The sequence below is a fragment of the Saccopteryx bilineata genome, chromosome 10 (genome assembly GCF_036850765.1).
Source record: "Saccopteryx bilineata isolate mSacBil1 chromosome 10, mSacBil1_pri_phased_curated, whole genome shotgun sequence".
Taxonomy (NCBI): Eukaryota; Metazoa; Chordata; class Mammalia; order Chiroptera; family Emballonuridae; genus Saccopteryx; species Saccopteryx bilineata.
Genome location: NC_089499.1, coordinates 4,686,668 through 4,704,112, shown reverse-complemented (window position 1 = coordinate 4,704,112; position 17,445 = coordinate 4,686,668). Strand labels below are relative to the sequence as shown.

The window sequence follows — 17,445 nt, the reverse complement described above, 5'->3', positions numbered from 1 at the left end:
GAGGCCCAAAAGAAGACTTTTACTACAAAGAGGGCCGCATGGCCTGGGATGGACTTAAATAAAGGGGAGAGAAGTCAGGAGCCCACGGCCGTGGGTCTGGGGGCCCTCCGGAGGGGGATGATGCAGACAGAGTTGCGAGCCTCCTTGATCCGCCACCACCGGCCCAGCCTGCAGGGGTGAGGGAGAGGCTAAGGCTGGGGGCTGCCCCCCACCCCACCCCCACTCCCACCCAGCTGCCAGTCAGTGCCACCGTCTCCTCCCCTCCCCCTCCAGGGCTACCTCATACCTGTGCTCCTGCCCTACACCGGCCACCAGGAAGTCCCCAGCACTGGAGAACTTGAGACTGTTGATGAAGCCCACCTGAGAACAAGGAGGGAGGGCACCACAGGCCTGAGAACAGATGCGCCCCCCCCCACCCCCGCCTGAGCATCAAAGTCAAGGGCTGGGCCTCAGACCTGGCTCCAGTCCTGCTCTGCATCTTGTCACCGCCTGCAGGGCCTCAGCCTCCGCACGGTGGCACAGGGAGGCGCAGCGCCAGCCTCGCAGTAGTTTGTGAGAATTAAGGAAGCAATGCCAGCCTCACAGTAGTTTGTGAGAATTAAGGAAGCAATGCGTGCCAAGTTGGTCAGGGCCTGGCTCCTGGCTGTGGGGTCTCAGAGACCCCACGCCCATCCCCGCTGACCCGCGCTCTGCACTGTCACCACAAGTCTCTGACAGACCTGCCACTCTTCCCGGGGTCACCTGAGTCGGCATGCCCCACCCAGGCAGAACCTCAGACCCAGCCCTCCACGCCCACACCCAGGCCGCCCCCACCTCCTACCCCAGCACCCACGCAGGGAGAAGGAGGGAGGGAGGGTCCCAGCCGGGTCCCAGCCAGCCCCGTGCTAGCAGCTGAACTAGAAAGAGAAGTCACATGGCCCTGCTCGGAGGAGGAACCTTCTGATAGGAAAAAGCAGTCAGGGGACGTGGGAAGTGTGGCAGACAGGCCGGGCGGTCAAGCCCCACTCACCAGGGGGATGTCACACAGAGGGTCCAGCCGCCGGAAGCCCTCCCCACACTGCCAGAGCCGCACGCAGGAGCTGTGGGAGCCTGCGGGGACGGGAGGCCATGAGCGCCCTGCACCAGCCCGCCCTGGGGTCCCTCTTCTCTGCTGCCCAGTGCACTCACCGGTGGCCACGAGGTCCGTGTTGAGCAGGGCTGCCACAGACGACACCCAGAGGGGCTGCTCCAGGCCTGGCTCCCCCTGCAGCCCATGGGCCTCACGCTGCAGCGCAAGCGGCCGCTTCTTGGAGAGGCCCCACAAGGCCACCGAGCTGGGGACAGGGAGCGGAGTCAGCGAAGGGGCCAGAAGCAGGCCACATGTGGAAAGGGATCACGTGTACTCCAGCCACAGGACGCAGACAAGGTCGCCGGGGCCCCTGTCCTCAGTGTCCTCAGCTATGCAAAGTGGTTACAACGGCTCCCAAGCACGGGGGACTAGAAGAGGGAGTTCAGGAGCAGTGGCAGGGATGAGACACACTCTTACCCGTCGTCCGCGCCTGACACCATGTGCTCCTCATTGATGAGCTGGACACTGTCGATGGAGCCCCTGAGAAAGAAGCAGTGAGGGGTGTGGCCCTGCCAGCCCCGCCCACAGAGCCCTGCCCACACCGCTGCCTTACTGGTGGCCATAGAAGACCAGCTGGGACTCTTCTGGGATCTTCCACACCCGCAGGGTCCCGTCTCGGCCCCCCGCTGTCACACAGCACTCCCTGCTCAGGGCATCCAGTGCAGCCACCGCATCCTGGTGCCCGAAACTGGAGGGAAAAGAGAGGACGGGGTCACCTGTGAACGTGCACACGTGCTCCCGCGCACCTTCCCCACGCACACTCACAGCGTCTCCACGTAGGAGTTCTCCGCCACGTTCCACACCTTCACAGAGCGATCATGGGACGTGCTGTAGAGCTGGTGGGTACCCCTGCGGAATGCCAGCCCCTAGGGGTGCACAGAGAGAGGGCAAAGGGGCCTGGACTACAGCAGGTGACAGAGAGGCCAGGCCCAGAGAGGGACTTCCTGAAAAGCAAGTCAAATGGCACAGGGAGCCAGCATTGCAGGGCCTGTTCCCCTGCCGCACCCGCCCCGGAACAGCTGCAGACTTCTCAGGGCCTCCCGCTCCCTGGCGAGCTCAGCTCAGTCCCCCAGCTCTCTCTTTGCCCCATTCGTGACTCTGACAATGCCGCTCGCTAAGCCAGAGTGCAGGTTCCCTGAGGACGGGAAGCCTCTGCCTCATTCACCTCACGCCCCAGGGTCCAGCACCGAGCCGGACCACTCAGGCGCCCGACCAGTGTCCGCCCCAGGAGGCCCAGCCGCTCACCGACACAGCGTCCCGGTGCCCAGTGAAGGTGTGCAGGTGCCTGCAGCTCTGGGCCTCCCAGACGAGAATGAGCTTGCTGCGGTCGCCCGACGCCTGTGGGGAGAAGGACAATGGCCACAGGCACCCGCTGTGTGCCCAGACTCCCACCAGCCCCAGGGTCCACCCTGCCTCACGAGGTATTTGCCGTCGGAGGAGATGGCCATGCAGAGGACGTGGCTGCTGTGGCCAGGGGGCTGCCCCTCAGCTCCCTTCTTGGCCCGTGGGATCACGTGAAGCTTCCGTCCACTCTCCACACTCCCTGACAACGGAGGGAATAAAGAGGCTACTGGGAGAGGGGGCAGAGCTGGCCGACAAGCCCCTCGACGGCAGCACGGAGCCACGGGGGAAGTCCTGCCCTCAGCTCAGACCGGGCTCAGCCACTGTGAGCCCCTGGACAGGTCACCTCGCTTTCCTCATCTGTCAAGTGGGAACAGTAACACTGAAGGGCAGCCGTGAAGCCCGGAGAAGGGAGAGGAAAGTGCTGCGGGACTGATGGTTCAAGTCCGTCCTGTTACGGTTGTGGGTGGAGGAGGCTGGGCGCCGTGGAAGACCAGGAAGTCGTCCCAGGACGGTGCAGAGCCTCAAGGGTCCTCTGGTCTGGCTGCTCACCAGCAGCACGGATTCCCACGAAACCATCATCCCACCACGGCTCGCTCGTGTCCAGTGACAGTGACAGGGAGCTCACAAGCCCCATTCCCAGGCAGAAGCCGCCGCTGTCACCCAGAAGCACTTCTTCGGGAGCAAACCTGTCTCTAGAAGCTTCCCCACTGGGCCTTAGTTTGCCCTGCTTTCTCCTTCCTCCCAGACCAGCCCTCCCAGGTGAGCCCCGGGGGCTGCACCCTGACTCGGGCCCTTACTCACACTTAATAATGGTGCAGTCTTTGGCGGCAGAAAAGATGGCTAAGTCATCGGGGGTGATAACCAAACACGTGATGGAGAGCTGGTGGCCCCGTAAGACTCGAATGTCGGCTGGGGACGGAGCCTGGATCTGGGTGGGCAGGGCTGGGTCACTGCAACTGGGGGTAGGAAGCCCCTACATGCATGCAGGCACGCTCTCACACACACACGCACGCATGCTCACACCATCCTTTTCTGCCTCCCTGACCAGACGGAAACTGGAACTGACCCTGTCTGTCCTAGTATCCGCCATGCTCCCAAGAAAAGACCCTGTAGCCTGAATCCCCAGTTGGGCCATCTGCCCATCAACCCAGGTGGAAACACCCATTCCCTCAAATCTTACTCCAAAGCACCCCGCCTACTCACCTCCTTTGCCACTGACTTCTGCAGCCTGCCCCTCTGCTCGAGCTGGAGGGAGAGGACCGGGGTGAGGGCCCAGGAACCAGACCAGCCCCCCCGCCCCCCCACATTTTTCCACCACACGCACCACGTCATCCTTCAGGCGCCCCGCCACCTGGTCCTCCTCAAACTCGCGGGCTTCAGCCTTCTCCTCCTCTGTGAAGGGTAGAGCAGACCAAGTAAACCCAGCCCAGACCTCACCACCTCAGTCCTGGGCCCCAAACATAGGCTGTATCCACGGGCACAGGGGAGGGAGAGGCAGGACTTTCCTCCCGCCCACCCTCTGCCTTTACTTATCAGATCTGTATAAAGCCCCCTGAAGGTCCAGCCCACCCAGGAAGCCCGCTAGAGCTCTGGCCACCCTCCCACAGGGCAGCCAGCACCAACAGCCCCAACAGGCACTGGGTTCCTGTGTCAGTCACCCGTCCAGTGGCAGGGGCAGCGGCAGGCGTGGCCCAGGCTCTGCCCCTCCCCTCCCTGCTCACAGGCTCACCCTGCTGCCTGAGCTGCTCCAGGTAGAGCTTGGCCAAGCGCAGCTTCTTCTCCTGTGCGGTCTCCTCCAGCTCCTCCTGCTCCTCTGTCCTCCTGGGAGCCACGCTGTGGGGAGCAGGGGGCTGGGTCCGAGGGGGCTCACCCCACTCCTCCAGTTCGGACACTAGGACCGTGCCTCCTGGCCACTTCCCCACCAGTCCCTGCCCCCACCCCCCGCCCACTCTCACGCCCAAAGCTTACAGGAGCAGAAAACTGAAGAAGTGATTTACCAAAGGGACCACCCACTGCCTGACGGAAGCGTGAAAACAGACCCAAGCCCAGAGAGATCACTGTGAAACCACTCAACTCTGGAGGGAAAGAAGGGTCTACAGCAGCGGTTCTCAACCTGTGGGTTGCGACCCCAACGGGGTCACCTAAAGCCATCGGAAAATACATAATGCATATCAGGTATTTACATTCCAAATCATAACTGTAGCAAAATTACAGTTATGAAGTAGCCACCAAAATTATTTTTTGGTTTGGGGTCACCGCAACATGAGGAACTGTATTGCGGGGTCACGGCTAAATTAGAAAGGTTGAGAACCACTGGTCTACAGGCTCCTGAGAAAAATCAGGTCTTAAGGGGTCAGGAATCAACATGGCTTCAGACATCTCAACAGCAACCCTGGCAGCAGGGAGACACATTCCACACACACAAAATCCTGAAGTGCTAACCCCCGGAATTCCACGCCACTTACACCATCAATGACAAGGTACTGGCAAGTGTCCAAAGTGCCACAGAATTGGCCTTTCAAGGATGGAGGGTGTGCTCGCCAACAGGAGGGCAGAGGAAGGAGGTCAGCACGGGAAACAGAAGACCCAACACGGAGAGCAGGGACAGCAGCTCCCAGAACCACCGCCACCCCCAGACGTGGGGAGCAGCCAATGCAAGGACCTGAGAGGCAGACCCGCTGGGCCTGTCACCACCTCACTGGCACGGCACTGTCCTCTACCCTGAGGACGGGATAGCAGGGAAGCTTCACCGGCCTTGGCTGGACCTAGTGTTGGTGCAGTGCCCGCTTTTCCTCTACACCCCAGTCCCGGGGCCCGCTGAGATGCTCACTTCACTCAAGACAAGTCTCCTAAACGCAGGGCAGCCCGTCCCCCGATCACACATTTTCAGAACTCTAGCCCCTGCCAGGTGCCCCAGCTGGTTCCCGGGACTCAGCCACAACCTTGCCCGTGACTTTCCCAGAAAGATCTTGGGAACTCTCAAGGCCACACCATGCTCCAGAGACCAGTTAGTATCTTACACAGCCAAGACCAGAACTTCTATTCAGTTGACCCAAGTTAATCAATCTATTCGTTAGGGGTTCACATATGGCAGTCAGAACTCTAAAGAAAATGAAAGGAAGTTAGTCATGCGCCGTATAATTCCACCCATATAATATCCGGGAGAAGGCAAAACTCTAGGAATAGTGGCAATGGGAGGGGAAAAGAACCGATGACAAAGGAGAAGGGGGAATTCTGGAGGGTGACGAAACTCTTCTCTACCTTCACTGTGGTGTGTATCTGTCAAAACCCACAGGACTGTACACTAAAAAGGTGAATGTTCCTATATGTAAATTATACCTGAATGAGAAAAGGAAAAAAGGAAAAAGAGAAGGAAGAAGGGAAGGAGGGAAGGAGGAAGGGAGGGAGGGAGGGAAGAAGGAAGGAAACCAAAGAAATGACTGTAACTCAGGTGAAGAATAGCATTTGGCACTTCTAAGTTTCTGCAAATGGTCTACTTCTTCATCTCAGTGGTGGGTGCACCAAGGTTCATCATATCCTCATCCTTCTCTATAGGACAAATGCATTTCATTAACTCTTCTGTATCTGACATGTTTTACAACACATTTTTGAAGTATTTAAAAGTGCTTAGCAGAGGGCTTGGCACCCACCCACCCACAGTAACCTTAGAACTAAGAAAAGTAGTTTAAGTCTTTCTGTGAGCAGATTAAGGCCAACACATACTCAATTTTCAAAGCAAAATTTCCAAAAGCAACTCTTAAAACAGGCACCAGGACTGCCTGTTATAACTTCCAATCCGCAGGGCCAAGCCTGACACTTTGCTAGCTCCCTTTGAGACACTGCCACATGCTCCACCCTGTCACATGCAGAATGAGGGAGGTATTCAAAGCCCCCTGCAAGCTGGAATCATCCACCACCTGGCCTTCCATCCTCCCCACCTCCCATCCTGGCACACTTACACCCCAGACTTCTCCCAGATCCCTGAATGCCTTCCCTAGGTTTCCATGAGGGACTCCTCCTCATCTCTCCAGGCCTTATTCAAATGTCCCCTCCCCTGTTCCCACAACACACAGCCCAGTACAACACATTCCATCTTCACCTGCCTGCTCATCTCTGTACTCTCAAAAGTGAAGCTAGTGCCTGGCCTCTTTTGAGAGTCAGGAGGGAGACCAGTAATTGTGAAATTGTAGGAAAAAAGAATGAAAAACTAGCCAGCCTTTCTTGTGTCCCTGTCCCCTTCCACATCAGTCCAGCCTGTGCTCAGGGAGGGAGGGAGGGAAGAAGGAAGGAAACCAAAGAAATGACTAACTCAGGTGAGGAATACATGAGCCAGAAAGGACTCATTGGTCTCCCATTGGGGCTGCAGGGGGGTCCTCTCCCCACATAGAGACCCTGCGAGGAAGGAGACGGTATTTCTCAGGATCAGATACTGGAGGAAAGAGTCAAGATCTGAGTACCAAGGGCCCCTGAGAGTTCTGGGTTCTAGGCCCAGCTGTGCCCCAATCCACTGAGACTTCCATACACTATGGGCCAGTGTTCCCTTCCACTAAGTGGAAGGCAGAGCTCACCTCTCACTCTCGGAGTCGCTGGAGATCTCCTCATTCATCTTGCTGCCACTTTTGAACTTGCTCCTGTCCCCAGCAGAGTCGGCCTGGGAATTACATGATTCTTTCTTTGGTCAGGGGTCCCGACCACTCCGACACTGACCAAGGGCCCCTCGCGGTCTCTCGAAGCCGTGGGACTGGGAAAGGTGGTGGCCTCTGGCTCAAGGGCAAGGCCTTCCATGATATGGCAGGTGGAGAGAGAGAGAGAGAGAGAGAGAGAGAGAGAGAGAGAGAGAGAGAGAGAGAGAGACACGAAGGTGACTCCAGCTGGAGTCCCGGGAGAAGGGCCGGGGAGAGGGCCGAGGAAGGGATGGGAAGGGATGATGGTGGTTCCAGTAGCACGTGGATCGGAGGGCCGCAGAAGCGTCATGCTCACCTTACGCCGCCGCTTGCCCGCCCCGGCACCGGCACGGGACCCCGAGGCCGGCTTTGCCCGCTTTCGTACCACCGCTGTAGCTGACATGCTGCCCACCGTGTGTGGTGCAGCCGCCGCTGAAGGACTCACGTGGTGGCTGAATGCAGGCGGGCCTGGCAACACTCCGCGCCCTGATAGGCCCCCACCGCCCCGCCTCCCACGGCCCCATTGGGTCCTTCGATAGGTTCTGTCACGCCCCCAAGCACCCATAGGGTAAACGACTGTGGCCACGCCTCCTAGGGTTCCCATAGGCTCCCGCTCCGGACTCCAGTCGGCAGCAAACCTGTTCCCGACTCTTCCGGCCCAAAGCTGTGGCGCATGCGTACTGCTCCTTAGCGGACGTATAAGGATAGGCGAACCCCAGAGCCTCTTCTGCGTTTTCGCCCCTTGAACACTGGGGGGCGCCAGAGAGACGGGGTTTCGAGTCCCGCAATGTGACTCCACCCTGTCAGGGGCGGGAACGAGAGTCTACCAGTCGCACTAGATAACTGGAGGGGTGACCCAGGCAGCCCCGGAGAAAGGGAGGGCAGTGTTTGCACCTAGACCCAAGGTCACTGGGCAACCGGTGGACACGAATTGTATGCCTCAGGCCAAAGGCGCAGCCCTAAGAGCGCGTCAGTCCTCTGGGCCTTGGCAGTGACTTGATCCAGTGTCCACCCCTCCGTGGGACAGGCCGCAGGCCTAGGCCTGACTCAGCCTCTGACTCAACCGACTGGTGGCCAAAGAGCTGGAATCCTACACCACCTCACCTCCTTTTTCCCCGCCTCTGGCGATTGTCGGGAAGTCCCTCCCTAAGTCACACTTAAGGCTTACAGAGGGTTGCTAGAAAGGCCCCTAGAACTGGGACAGCTTTAGGAGGTCCTGATACTGGGCCCCGTGGCCACCTTCTCTTTCAGGTCTCTGTTTCTCTTGGGTGAGTCCCCTATGGCCCTGCCCACCATCTTCTCAGGGCAGGGTGGAGCTGCCCTCTCCCACTGACAATTCAAGGCCTCTGACCTGGGACCCTGGCGGGCACCTCAGAACTACTGAGCTCACTGGGCAGGGTTTCTGTGTCACTGGGTCCCAAGCTCTGGAGGAACAGATCCGGCCCCAGGAGTACTGCCCCCGGCAGCCACTACCCTCTCCTGGGTAGCTGGCATGACTCAGCCCAGCATCCATCTCAAGTGCAGGTCAGAGGCAGCTGAGAAGGGGGAGGAGCAGGCAGAGCCCAGAGAGGACTCTGGAGGGAGAAGGCAGCCTATGTGGGAAGGAACATTCTCCTTTCACTTTCTGCACCAGCTGGGACATACTGGAGAAACGAAACCAGAAGAAATCACTCTTCCTTGACCAAAGTAGGCAGACAGACAGGGTCCCAGCCTGACCCCTATGACCACAGAAAGGGATATGTCTGGGGTGCAAAGAACTGGTTTTGGCCTGGGGCTGGAATAGGGAATGGAGGCAGGTGGAGAGAGTGGCAGCTCACCAGAGGGCAAACCCAGAGTGAGCCAAGTTGCCTCTGCACCCAACAGGTGGGTCCCAGAGGTCCTGGAAGCCTGAAGCCCCTCTTGGCACTCCAAAACAGCCATGGCTCCCAAGCGCAAGGCCCCTGTGCAGCAGGAGGGCCCTGAGAAGAAGAAGGGACGGCCGGGGGTAGAAGAGGACAGTTTCCACTCCACCGCTGAGGCCCTCAGAGCCGCACCCGCAGAGAAGCGCATAATCCGAGTGGACCCCTCGTGTCCACTCAGCCGCAGCCCCGGCGCCCAGGTAAGCCTGCTCGGGAGCCTGCAACCTCCTAGGTATAGATACACTCCACCTCCTCCCCTCCCCACTGGGGCTTGGCTCTGGCCACATAGCTCTAGGCTCCCAAGGAAGCCAACTCCCAAGACTCCAAAGATCAGGCAGGGCTACATCCTATCAGATCTGGACCAGTCGTTTCTGTGCTTAGACCACAGGGCGGGCACCTGAGCTGCCCAGGCCTCTCCCTGCCACACTTAAAGCAGGGCTTTGACCCCCTGAGTCTCCCCAGGGCTCACCTATGCTCCCTCAGACCAGCCCCACAGGACAGGCCTATCTCCCGCTGAGATCCCTCATAGGGCAGGGCTGTGGGCCCAGTTGTGTCCCCCCAGAACCTCTCCCCACTGCCCAGGTTTAGCCATGTCTCCTCAGACTTCGTCCCCCAGGACAGAATCAGGACCTCTTCAAGCCTTCCCAGACAGGGCCTCCTCTGGTGCCCCCGTGCTGTCAGGGTACGGCTGGGTAAGCTGGCCCACCCAGGGGCAGCCCCCACCAGCCTGCCCTGCCCAGGCCCCCTGCCACCCAGGTATATGGAGACTATGACTGCACCCTGAACCAGACCAACATCGGGAACAACAACAACAAATTCTACATCATCCAGCTGCTGCAAGACGGCGACCGCTTCCTCTGCTGGAACCGCTGGGGCCGCGTGGTGAGTGCCCGCCCTGCTCCCGCCTGCCCGCCCCTCTCCCTGCTACCCAGGGTCCCCACAGTGCACTCAGGCCAGAAGGTCACAGACGCTGACCCTCCCAGGCGCTTGGCACGGGGCCTGGCCGGCAGAGGCCAGCAGGGGTCGTGGCGGGCACCCCGCTGAAGGCCGTCGATTGCAGGGAGAGGTGGGCCAGTCGAAGCTCACCCCCTTCGCGTCACTGGAGGACGCGAAGAAAGACTTTGAGAAGAAGTTTCGGGACAAGACCAAGAACAGCTGGGCGGAGCGGGACTCCTTTGTGGCCCACCCGGGCAAGTACACGCTGATCGAAGTGCACGGGGAGGACGAGGCCCAGGAAGCCGTGGTGAAGGTGAAGTGGCCAGGGAGCGCGGGCGGCCGGGCTGAGGGAGGGGACGGGCAGACCCCGCCAGCCAGCTGGGCTCTGCTCTGGCCAGCGCGCTGCGCAGCCTCGGGCACGGGCCCCCCCACCGGCCGCGGTCTGGCCAACGCCGGGCTAGTGCCCGGCCCTGCTCCAGGCACAGGTGCCCGCCCAGCCGCTCCCCTCCACATGAGCCCTCTGCCTCTAGGTGGACGGAGGCCCAGTGAAGACTGTGGGTCAGCGGGTGCGGCCCTGCTCCCTGGACCCGGCCACGCAGAAGCTCATCACCAACATCTTCAGCAAGGACATGTTCAGGGACGCCATGGCCCTCATGAACCTGGGTGAGGGCAGGGAGACCGGCAGGGGGGCGGGGGGCCGGCAGGGGCCGGGGGCTGAGTCTCCCCACTCTCCGCACCCCCTAGACGTGAAGAAGATGCCCCTGGGAAAGCTGAGCAAGCAGCAGATCGCTCGTGGCTTTGAGGCCCTGGAGGCCCTGGAGGCGGCCCTGAGAGCCCCTGCAGAGGGGGACAGGGACCGCAGCCTGGAGGAGCTGTCCTCGCACTTCTACACCGTCATTCCCCACAACTTCCGCCGCCACCGGCCCCCGCCCATCGACTCCCTCGAGTTGCTGCAGGCCAAGAAGGACATGCTGCTGGTGAGGGCTGGCGGCTGGGCCCCCCGACAGACTGGGCCAGGGAGATGGGGGACAGATGGCCCGGAAGGCCCGGAGAGACGGGCTGTGGTGTGCAGGTCACAGGGCAGACACCCGGGGTTGGGAAGAGCAGGTAGACTCTGGGCAAGGGGGGTGGCCGTGGTCGCAGTCATGTGGGAGGGGGAGGGGAGGTGAGAGGTCGAGTGGGCGGAGGAGCTGCCAGTGCCCCTCGCCGCAGGTGCTGGCGGACATCGAGCTGGCCCAGACCCTGCAGGCAGCCCCCGAGGAGCAGAAGGTGGAGGAGGTGCCGCACCCGCTGGATCGCAATTACCAGCTCCTCAGGTGCCAGCTCCAGCTGCTGGACCCAGAGACACCCGAGTACAAGGTGGGCTGGGCCAGGCTTGTACACAGGGGAGCCAGGCTGACGGTGGGCACCGGCCTGCTGCCCTCTGCGCCCAGAGCAGTCCCTCGCCCTCAGCCTCCTCTCTCTGTGTCCTTGGGGCTTGAGGAGAGCTCGGGGTGGGGAGGGGGCTGGCGGGGGGTCACCCACACGTCCCTCGCCCTGGGCCCCCAAGAGTCTGCTCTCCCCGCAGATGATCCACACCTACTTACAACAGACGGGCAACAGCCACAGGCGCCCTGTTCTTCAGCACGTTTGGAGAGTGGACCGAGAAGGGGAGGTGAGGGAGCATCCCCAACGCCCTCCCTTCCTCATCTCCGCTCTGACTCTTAGGGAGATGATCTCAACTTATGTGTCCCTGCCTGAGTTGTCTTAGCAACTCTGCCGGTGTCCACCGGGCCTGGGTCTTGTGAGTGTATGCCCGAGGGTGTGAGCGGCCAGCGGGACCCCAGGCCCCGGTCAGACTCTCTGGATGGCAGGGAGAAGCACCCGAGCGGGGCCGGCATGGCTCCCCCGTTTTTCACCTCCGCCCCTCAGGGAGATAGGTTCCAGGCCCACTCCCAGCTGGATAACCGGAAGCTGCTGTGGCATGGCACCAACGTGGCTGTGGTGGCCGCCATCCTCACCAGTGGGCTCCGCATCATGCCACATTCCGGCGGCCGCGTGGGCAAGGGCATCTACTTTGCCTCGGAGAACAGCAAGTCGGCCAGCTATGGTGAGGCGGCCCGAGGCCAAACCCTGGCTGGGCCTGGGGGTTGGTGGGTCTGGCCCGGAGTTGACCCAGTCTGTGGAGGAGCCGGGAGAGAAACCCTTGAGTGGGGACTGACCAGAGCACTCGTGGGGCATCCTGGGGTTGGGGGCACTCGGGCTTCCTAGAGGGGCTGTGGGGATTAAGTGAGCATGCTGACCAGGCCTGGGAGCGGCGGCCGGAGGACCCTTTGAGGTAAAGCAGCCAGGGGGTGTCACAGAGGCTGGGAGGCTGTGGCAGGTCAGGACCGCCAAGTGTGGCCTGACAGTAAAGCTGAGAGCAGACGCCTGTATGGGCAGCGGCCTGGGGCCCGGAGGACCTGGGGGCCCTGCCCAGAGAGCAATGGGAGCGTGTCTGGACCTGATACAGCGGGGCTCAGTGGCTGTAGCCACTGGAGGGTGGCAGACACCAGAGGCCGCGGGGAGGCGGTGCTCTCCTCGGGCAGACGTGACGGGCACCCAGCCCAGGGCAGAGGAGGTGGGAGAGGAGGGTATCCAGGAGAGGGAGAGGGAGGAGGCGGGACGGCAGCACGTGCAAAAGGGTCAAAGGTATCTCTAGTGACCCCCAAGTTTCGGTCCAGAGGTGTCTTCACTGAGGTGACCTCACCAGACCGGCTCCTCAGCCCAGGCTAACCCCATCCGTGGAGACCACCGCCTCCCACATAGCCAAGACAGCACAGTCCAAGGGCAGATGGCGCTGAGGTTCCCGGATGTCTGAAGCTGCCCAAGGCCGAGGGTTCTGGCAGAAGGGCAGGGGCGCCTAAGAAAGTGTGGCCAGTGGCCTCAGGAGAGCCAGTGCAAGGGGGTCCCGGAATAAGGGGTGAGGGGTGCTGGTGGCAAGATCAGCAGAGCGGGCCGGGGGAAAAGTACCCTGCCCTGGACTGGCCACCGGGAGGCCATGGCTGACCTTGGTGTGGGCCGTGGGGGTGCAGAGGCCTGGCCCCAGGGAGAGAGACGGGGGGACGGCCAGACACCAGGTATGTCTAAGGGTGGAGGAAGAGTGGGCGCGTCTCTGTGCTGGGGCAGCAGCCAGAGGAAGTGGCAGTGCAGCCTAGGGGGGTCAGGGCATCAGGCAGGAGGGCTGAGCCACACAGCCTGAGCCTCCCTGTGGCCTCCAGTTACTGGCATGTCATGTGGGGCCCAGCACATTGGCTACATGTTCCTGGGAGAGGTGGCCCTGGGCAGAGAGCACCACATCACCAGGGACGATCCCAGCTTGCAGCATTCACCCCCCGGCTTCGACAGCGTCATCGCCCGAGGCCACACAGAGCCTGGTGAGTCCCCAGTCCCCAGCAGCTGTGCAGCCTGTGGGTGGAGGTGGGGCTGAGATGGGGGACCAGGGTGCTTCCGAGGGAGGGAGGGGAGAAGGGGCTGCGGAAAGGCTTCCTCGCTGCAGTCATCTACTTTGTCTTTCAACAAGTCATCCCTGGGTATCCAGGAGGGCTTCAAAGAAGAGGTGTCATTGACTGGTCATTGAAAGATGAGTAGGTGTTTCCCAGGCAGAGACGGGGGAGAGGATAGTCCAGGCAGAAAGCCCAGTCTATGTGGTGGTTTGCAAGTTGGCAAGATGGGAATGTGTGGGTGTTCCTTGTGGCAGAAGTGTTGAACACGGGGCAGAACTGACTGGTAAGGCCAAGGACCGGTGACCTTGGGGTCACCCGTGGCCCTTGCTGTACACTGCAGATTCATCCCAGGACAGCGAGCTGGAGCTGGACGGCCAGCGAGTGGCAGTGCCCCAGGGCCAGCCCAAGCCCTGCCCAGAGTTCAGCCATTCTTCATTCTCCCAGAGCGAGTACCTCATCTACGAGGAGAGCCAGTGCCGCCTGCGCTACCTGCTGGAGGTGCAGCTCTGAGCTGCCTGCCCTCCCCACCGCCGCCCTGCTGGGGATGGACTGTCAGTCACAACCTTCTTGCCCACCTCTGCTGGCCCACGCCACACCTGCTGGCCCTCCGATCTCCCTGCCGTGTCCCACAGTGATCCTCACTTCCTCCGGTCCCTGTTAGCCCTGGCCTGGCTGCGGCCCCAGAGTCTCTCCTCCTCCGTCCGGTTTTGGGTGTGACGGACTGGTGTTATTCCTGGGACAACAACACAGGAGCCTGTTCAAGGCTGTGCAGCTCAAGGGGCACAGCCTGAGAGTGGATCAGACCCTATATCTACCTGGGCCCAGACTGTCTATTTAAAAGAGGTATGATCACCAACATAGGCTGAACTTGAGGCGCGCACAGCCATGCTTATTAAACACTGCTCGCTCACCCCCTGGCTCTGTTTGTCTGTGCTCCGGTGACCCACCCCCGCACACGGAACCCCAGCCTCACACTCACCCCCACCCTGGTCCATCGACGTCCATCACTGCAACAACCCACCTCCTGTAATCCTTGAGCCTCCGAGGGCGACCCTCACCATCAACTCAGAACTGTTGGTCATTTGGGGACCCACCTGCTGATTCTGGCCATTAGCCCAGAGGGCCAGGCCAACCAAGCATTGCTCGTGTCTTGGCACCCACGTGCGTGTCTTACAAACGAGCTGAGCGTATACCCAAGGGGCCCAGCTCTGAAAGCGCTGTTAGCACCCCAGGTGACCCTGTCCTGACACAAGGGTGTGGGTGTGAGAGAGCAGGTCACGACCCAGCCCAGGGTCATGCACAGCGTCTAGTCATCATGTTCCTTTAGTCTCCTTGAAGCTGAAACCTTTCCTCAGACATTTTTTTTTCTCCCATGCCTTTGACATTCTTGGCACTCCTGAAGAGCACAGGTCAGGTGTTGTGTAGACTGTCCCTCAGTCTCAGTGTGTCTGATGTTTTGTCATGACCAGATTCAGGTACTGCAGTTTGGGTGGCAATGGAACACATGATTGATGCCTCCTCGGGACATTCTTCTTCTGTTAGGAGGGACTTGTCACCAACAAGGTGACTAACTTTGATTGCTTCATTATGGCGGTGCCACCAGGGGTCTCTCCACTGGAAAGTTACCATTTCTCCCATTTGTACTCAGTAATCTATGGGTAAAATAATTGGAGAGATAAATGTTCCGTTCCTCATCAACTGCCACCCACAAGCTTGAAAATTCATTGACGATTTTTGCTTCAATCAATAACCTGAATGGGCTGTTGCTAAGGGTGGTGGCAAACAGCAGTTTCCTAACTCCATGATTTCTTTTTTATGCTTATTAATTCATATTCCTCTCCCTCTATTATTAGTTTGAATCTATAGATTCTTGTTTTGTGCCATTGGTTACAACCCCATCACTGTCATTATTTATTTAGAGTCTCAAACTGTCCCAGACCTGGCCGACAGAGAGTCCTTCACGCTGACTCTTGTGTCTCCGTGATTTCTGAGCACTTCCTGGCTTTCTGCCATCACAAGATGTCCCATGCTCATCATCTTGCACAACCCTGGAGCCAGTCATTTCTCCAAGGACCCCCAGTTCCCTGGAGCAGGAAATGGTACTTAGCATACAAGATCTGGGCCTAGGTGTGCTCTTTGATGCTGGGTATCATTGCTTGAAGCCCTTGTAGCAAAATAGCTAGGATGTATGTGTGTGTGAATAAAGAAACACATCTATCTCTGTCTCCTTCTCCAGTTCTAATCCAACACCACAGGCTACTTTCACTCTTCTCCAATTCCACGTTTGTACTTCCCTTCTCTGACAGTAAGACTCTTGGTTTCCACTAACATCAATATTTTTTACTCGTCTGCTCAATCACACTCAGAAAGGAGACTCGGAATTCCTATCTCCATGGCCATTGTGAAAAACAAACTTTCTAAGCCGGGCTCAAGATTTAGTGACTGTTTTTGGAGATTATCTTTCTGCCTTTAGCCCGAGGTCAAAGAGTTTGAAACTGTTAACGTGTTACTTGGATCAGTTACTTATTCACCTTCAGTGTGGTTATGTTGTTCATTTGAAATACAGGTAGGTTCATTTGTTTCTGCTTATGCTCGCCTTTAGGGGGTTTTCATCATCTTTATTGATTTATTATTTTCAATTCTAGAACATCAACAGAGTTCCAGAAAGTCCCACCTATTCAGAAGTGGGTGCTCAGAAGGGCGTCCGTCCGTCTCCCAACCCTTCACTGCATTCCTATCCACCTGCCGTAGGAAGCCAGGGTTATTAGTTTCTGGTTTACTTCTTTGGGCAACATAAAAAATAAAAAAAATAATTAAAAAAAAAGATAAAAACAGATCAACTACAAAGTTTTAATTCAGTGGAAATATTTTGGAGGAACATGCACTCTCCAACCTACCGCAGTCCCCACCCCTCCCTATCGCTCTCCCCAGTCCATTCCCCCCCCCCTTTTTAAAGGAGTTTTCACCTGGAAAGAGCACTTTATTTTTTTTTTTTTGAGCACTTTATTTTTTTTTTTTTTGAGCACTTTATTTTTTTAACTGATTTTAGAGAAAGAGGAAGGGAGGGAGAGAGAGAAACATCGATTTGTTCCTGTATGGGCCCTGACCCAGGATTGAACCCGCAACCTCTGCACATCAGATTGATGCTCCAACTCACCAAGCCACCCAGCCAGGCCCTGATCCATTTTCCTATTTGCTATTCCTGCCCTGGCCTTCCCCAGGCCCTGGAGGCTCAGGGGCTACTCCAGGCCTGCAGGCCTAACTGGGCAAGGAGAAGGCCAATGCCTTCTCTTCCCTCTGAACAAAAGCATCAAAAATCCAGCTTTGCCCTGGCCGAGCGGCTCAGTAGATGGAGCATCATCCCGCCACACTGAGGTCACAAGTTCAAGGTCGTGGGTTCAATCCCTGGTTAGGGCACATACAAGAAGCAACCAGTGAGTGCACAACTAAGTGGAACAATGAGTTGATGCTTCTCTCTCCCTCCCTCTTCTTCTCCCTCTCTCTCTCTCCCCCTCTCTTTCCCAAAAGGGGGAAAATTTTAAAGAAAAATTAAATACTTCTGGGGAAAAAATCCAGCTTCACCTAGAGGTGAACGCCTACACTGAAGCTGTGAGGAGCCTCGAAAGCAGGTGAGCTGGGCCCCAGCTACAACTCACCTGGGACACATTCCTTCCCTGTCTGGGCGCCAGTTTTCTCACCTGAATAATGGAGAATTGGGCTGGGGCCCCTTAAATCCCAGCAGGAAGCAAGTCAAACCAGGAAGCTAGTCAAACCCAGAGGTCCATCCCCCTAGTCTCTACCACCTAGAGCTGTACTGACCCCGACCATGTGCCTGTGATGGGTTCTAGGGGCACAAGCATGACCAAGACACAGACAAGGTCCCTGCTCTCATGGGGCTTACATTCTAGTAACACAGGCTCTAAACAACCCCATGCAGAGATGTGAAATACAGAATGAATTAGGTAGGAAAAGTGCCAGGAATAACAATTAAGCAGGGTAAAAAGAATAAGGATGGGAAACTGGAATGATCT

The 17,445-nt window shown here is 58.5% G+C and overlaps 2 protein-coding genes across 6 annotated transcripts; one reads left to right on the top strand and one right to left on the bottom strand.

Moving 5' to 3' along the window:
- RRP9 (ribosomal RNA processing 9, U3 small nucleolar RNA binding protein) lies at window positions 1–7,570 on the bottom strand. Its single transcript, XM_066244597.1, has 15 exons — window positions 7,433–7,570; window positions 7,021–7,103; window positions 4,182–4,285; window positions 3,777–3,844; window positions 3,656–3,697; window positions 3,254–3,380; window positions 2,527–2,651; window positions 2,354–2,446; window positions 1,874–1,974; window positions 1,662–1,796; window positions 1,526–1,588; window positions 1,168–1,313; window positions 1,010–1,089; window positions 287–360; window positions 1–168 (listed from the first exon to the last, which is right to left on the bottom strand). The coding sequence occupies exons 1-15, from the start codon at window positions 7,517–7,519 to the stop codon at window positions 75–77; spliced, it is 1,422 nt and encodes a 473-aa protein (XP_066100694.1). The 5' UTR covers window positions 7,520–7,570; the 3' UTR covers window positions 1–74.
- A 668-nt stretch (window positions 7,571–8,238) lies between these two features.
- On the top strand, window positions 8,239–14,324 carry PARP3 (poly(ADP-ribose) polymerase family member 3). 5 transcript variants are annotated; one of them, XM_066245308.1, is made up of 11 exons: window positions 8,239–8,384; window positions 8,980–9,214; window positions 9,771–9,896; window positions 10,075–10,263; window positions 10,481–10,613; window positions 10,695–10,927; window positions 11,163–11,309; window positions 11,518–11,604; window positions 11,862–12,039; window positions 13,190–13,345; window positions 13,859–14,324. In XM_066245308.1, the coding sequence occupies exons 2-11, from the start codon at window positions 9,035–9,037 to the stop codon at window positions 14,047–14,049; spliced, it is 1,620 nt and encodes a 539-aa protein (XP_066101405.1). In that variant the 5' UTR covers window positions 8,239–8,384; window positions 8,980–9,034; the 3' UTR covers window positions 14,050–14,324. The 5 variants fall into 5 exon arrangements, with proteins under 5 accessions (XP_066101405.1, XP_066101406.1, XP_066101407.1 ...); XM_066245309.1 differs by having other exon boundaries at window positions 8,264–8,367; XM_066245310.1 differs by lacking the exon at window positions 8,239–8,384 and adding an exon at window positions 8,437–8,640.
- Window positions 14,325–17,445: the final 3,121 nt, after the last annotated feature.

Excerpts from the sequence above, each read along its gene's own strand:
- RRP9 (XM_066244597.1), bottom strand. The coding sequence starts at position 7,519 with ATGTCAGCTACAGCGGTGGTACGAAAGCGGGCAAAGCCGGCCTCGGGG. Across the intron at positions 7,104-7,432 it reads CGGGCAAGCGGCGGCGTAAG|GCCGACTCTGCTGGGGACAG; the intron begins GTGAGCATGACG and ends TGTAATTCCCAG. Across the intron at positions 1,589-1,661 it reads CTGGTCTTCTATGGCCACCA|GGGCTCCATCGACAGTGTCC; the intron begins GTAAGGCAGCGG and ends CTTCTTTCTCAG.
- PARP3 (XM_066245308.1), top strand. The coding sequence starts at position 9,035 with ATGGCTCCCAAGCGCAAGGCCCCTGTGCAGCAGGAGGGCCCTGAGAAG. Across the intron at positions 9,897-10,074 it reads GGAACCGCTGGGGCCGCGTG|GGAGAGGTGGGCCAGTCGAA; the intron begins GTGAGTGCCCGC and ends CGTCGATTGCAG. Across the intron at positions 12,040-13,189 it reads CAGCAAGTCGGCCAGCTATG|TTACTGGCATGTCATGTGGG; the intron begins GTGAGGCGGCCC and ends TGTGGCCTCCAG.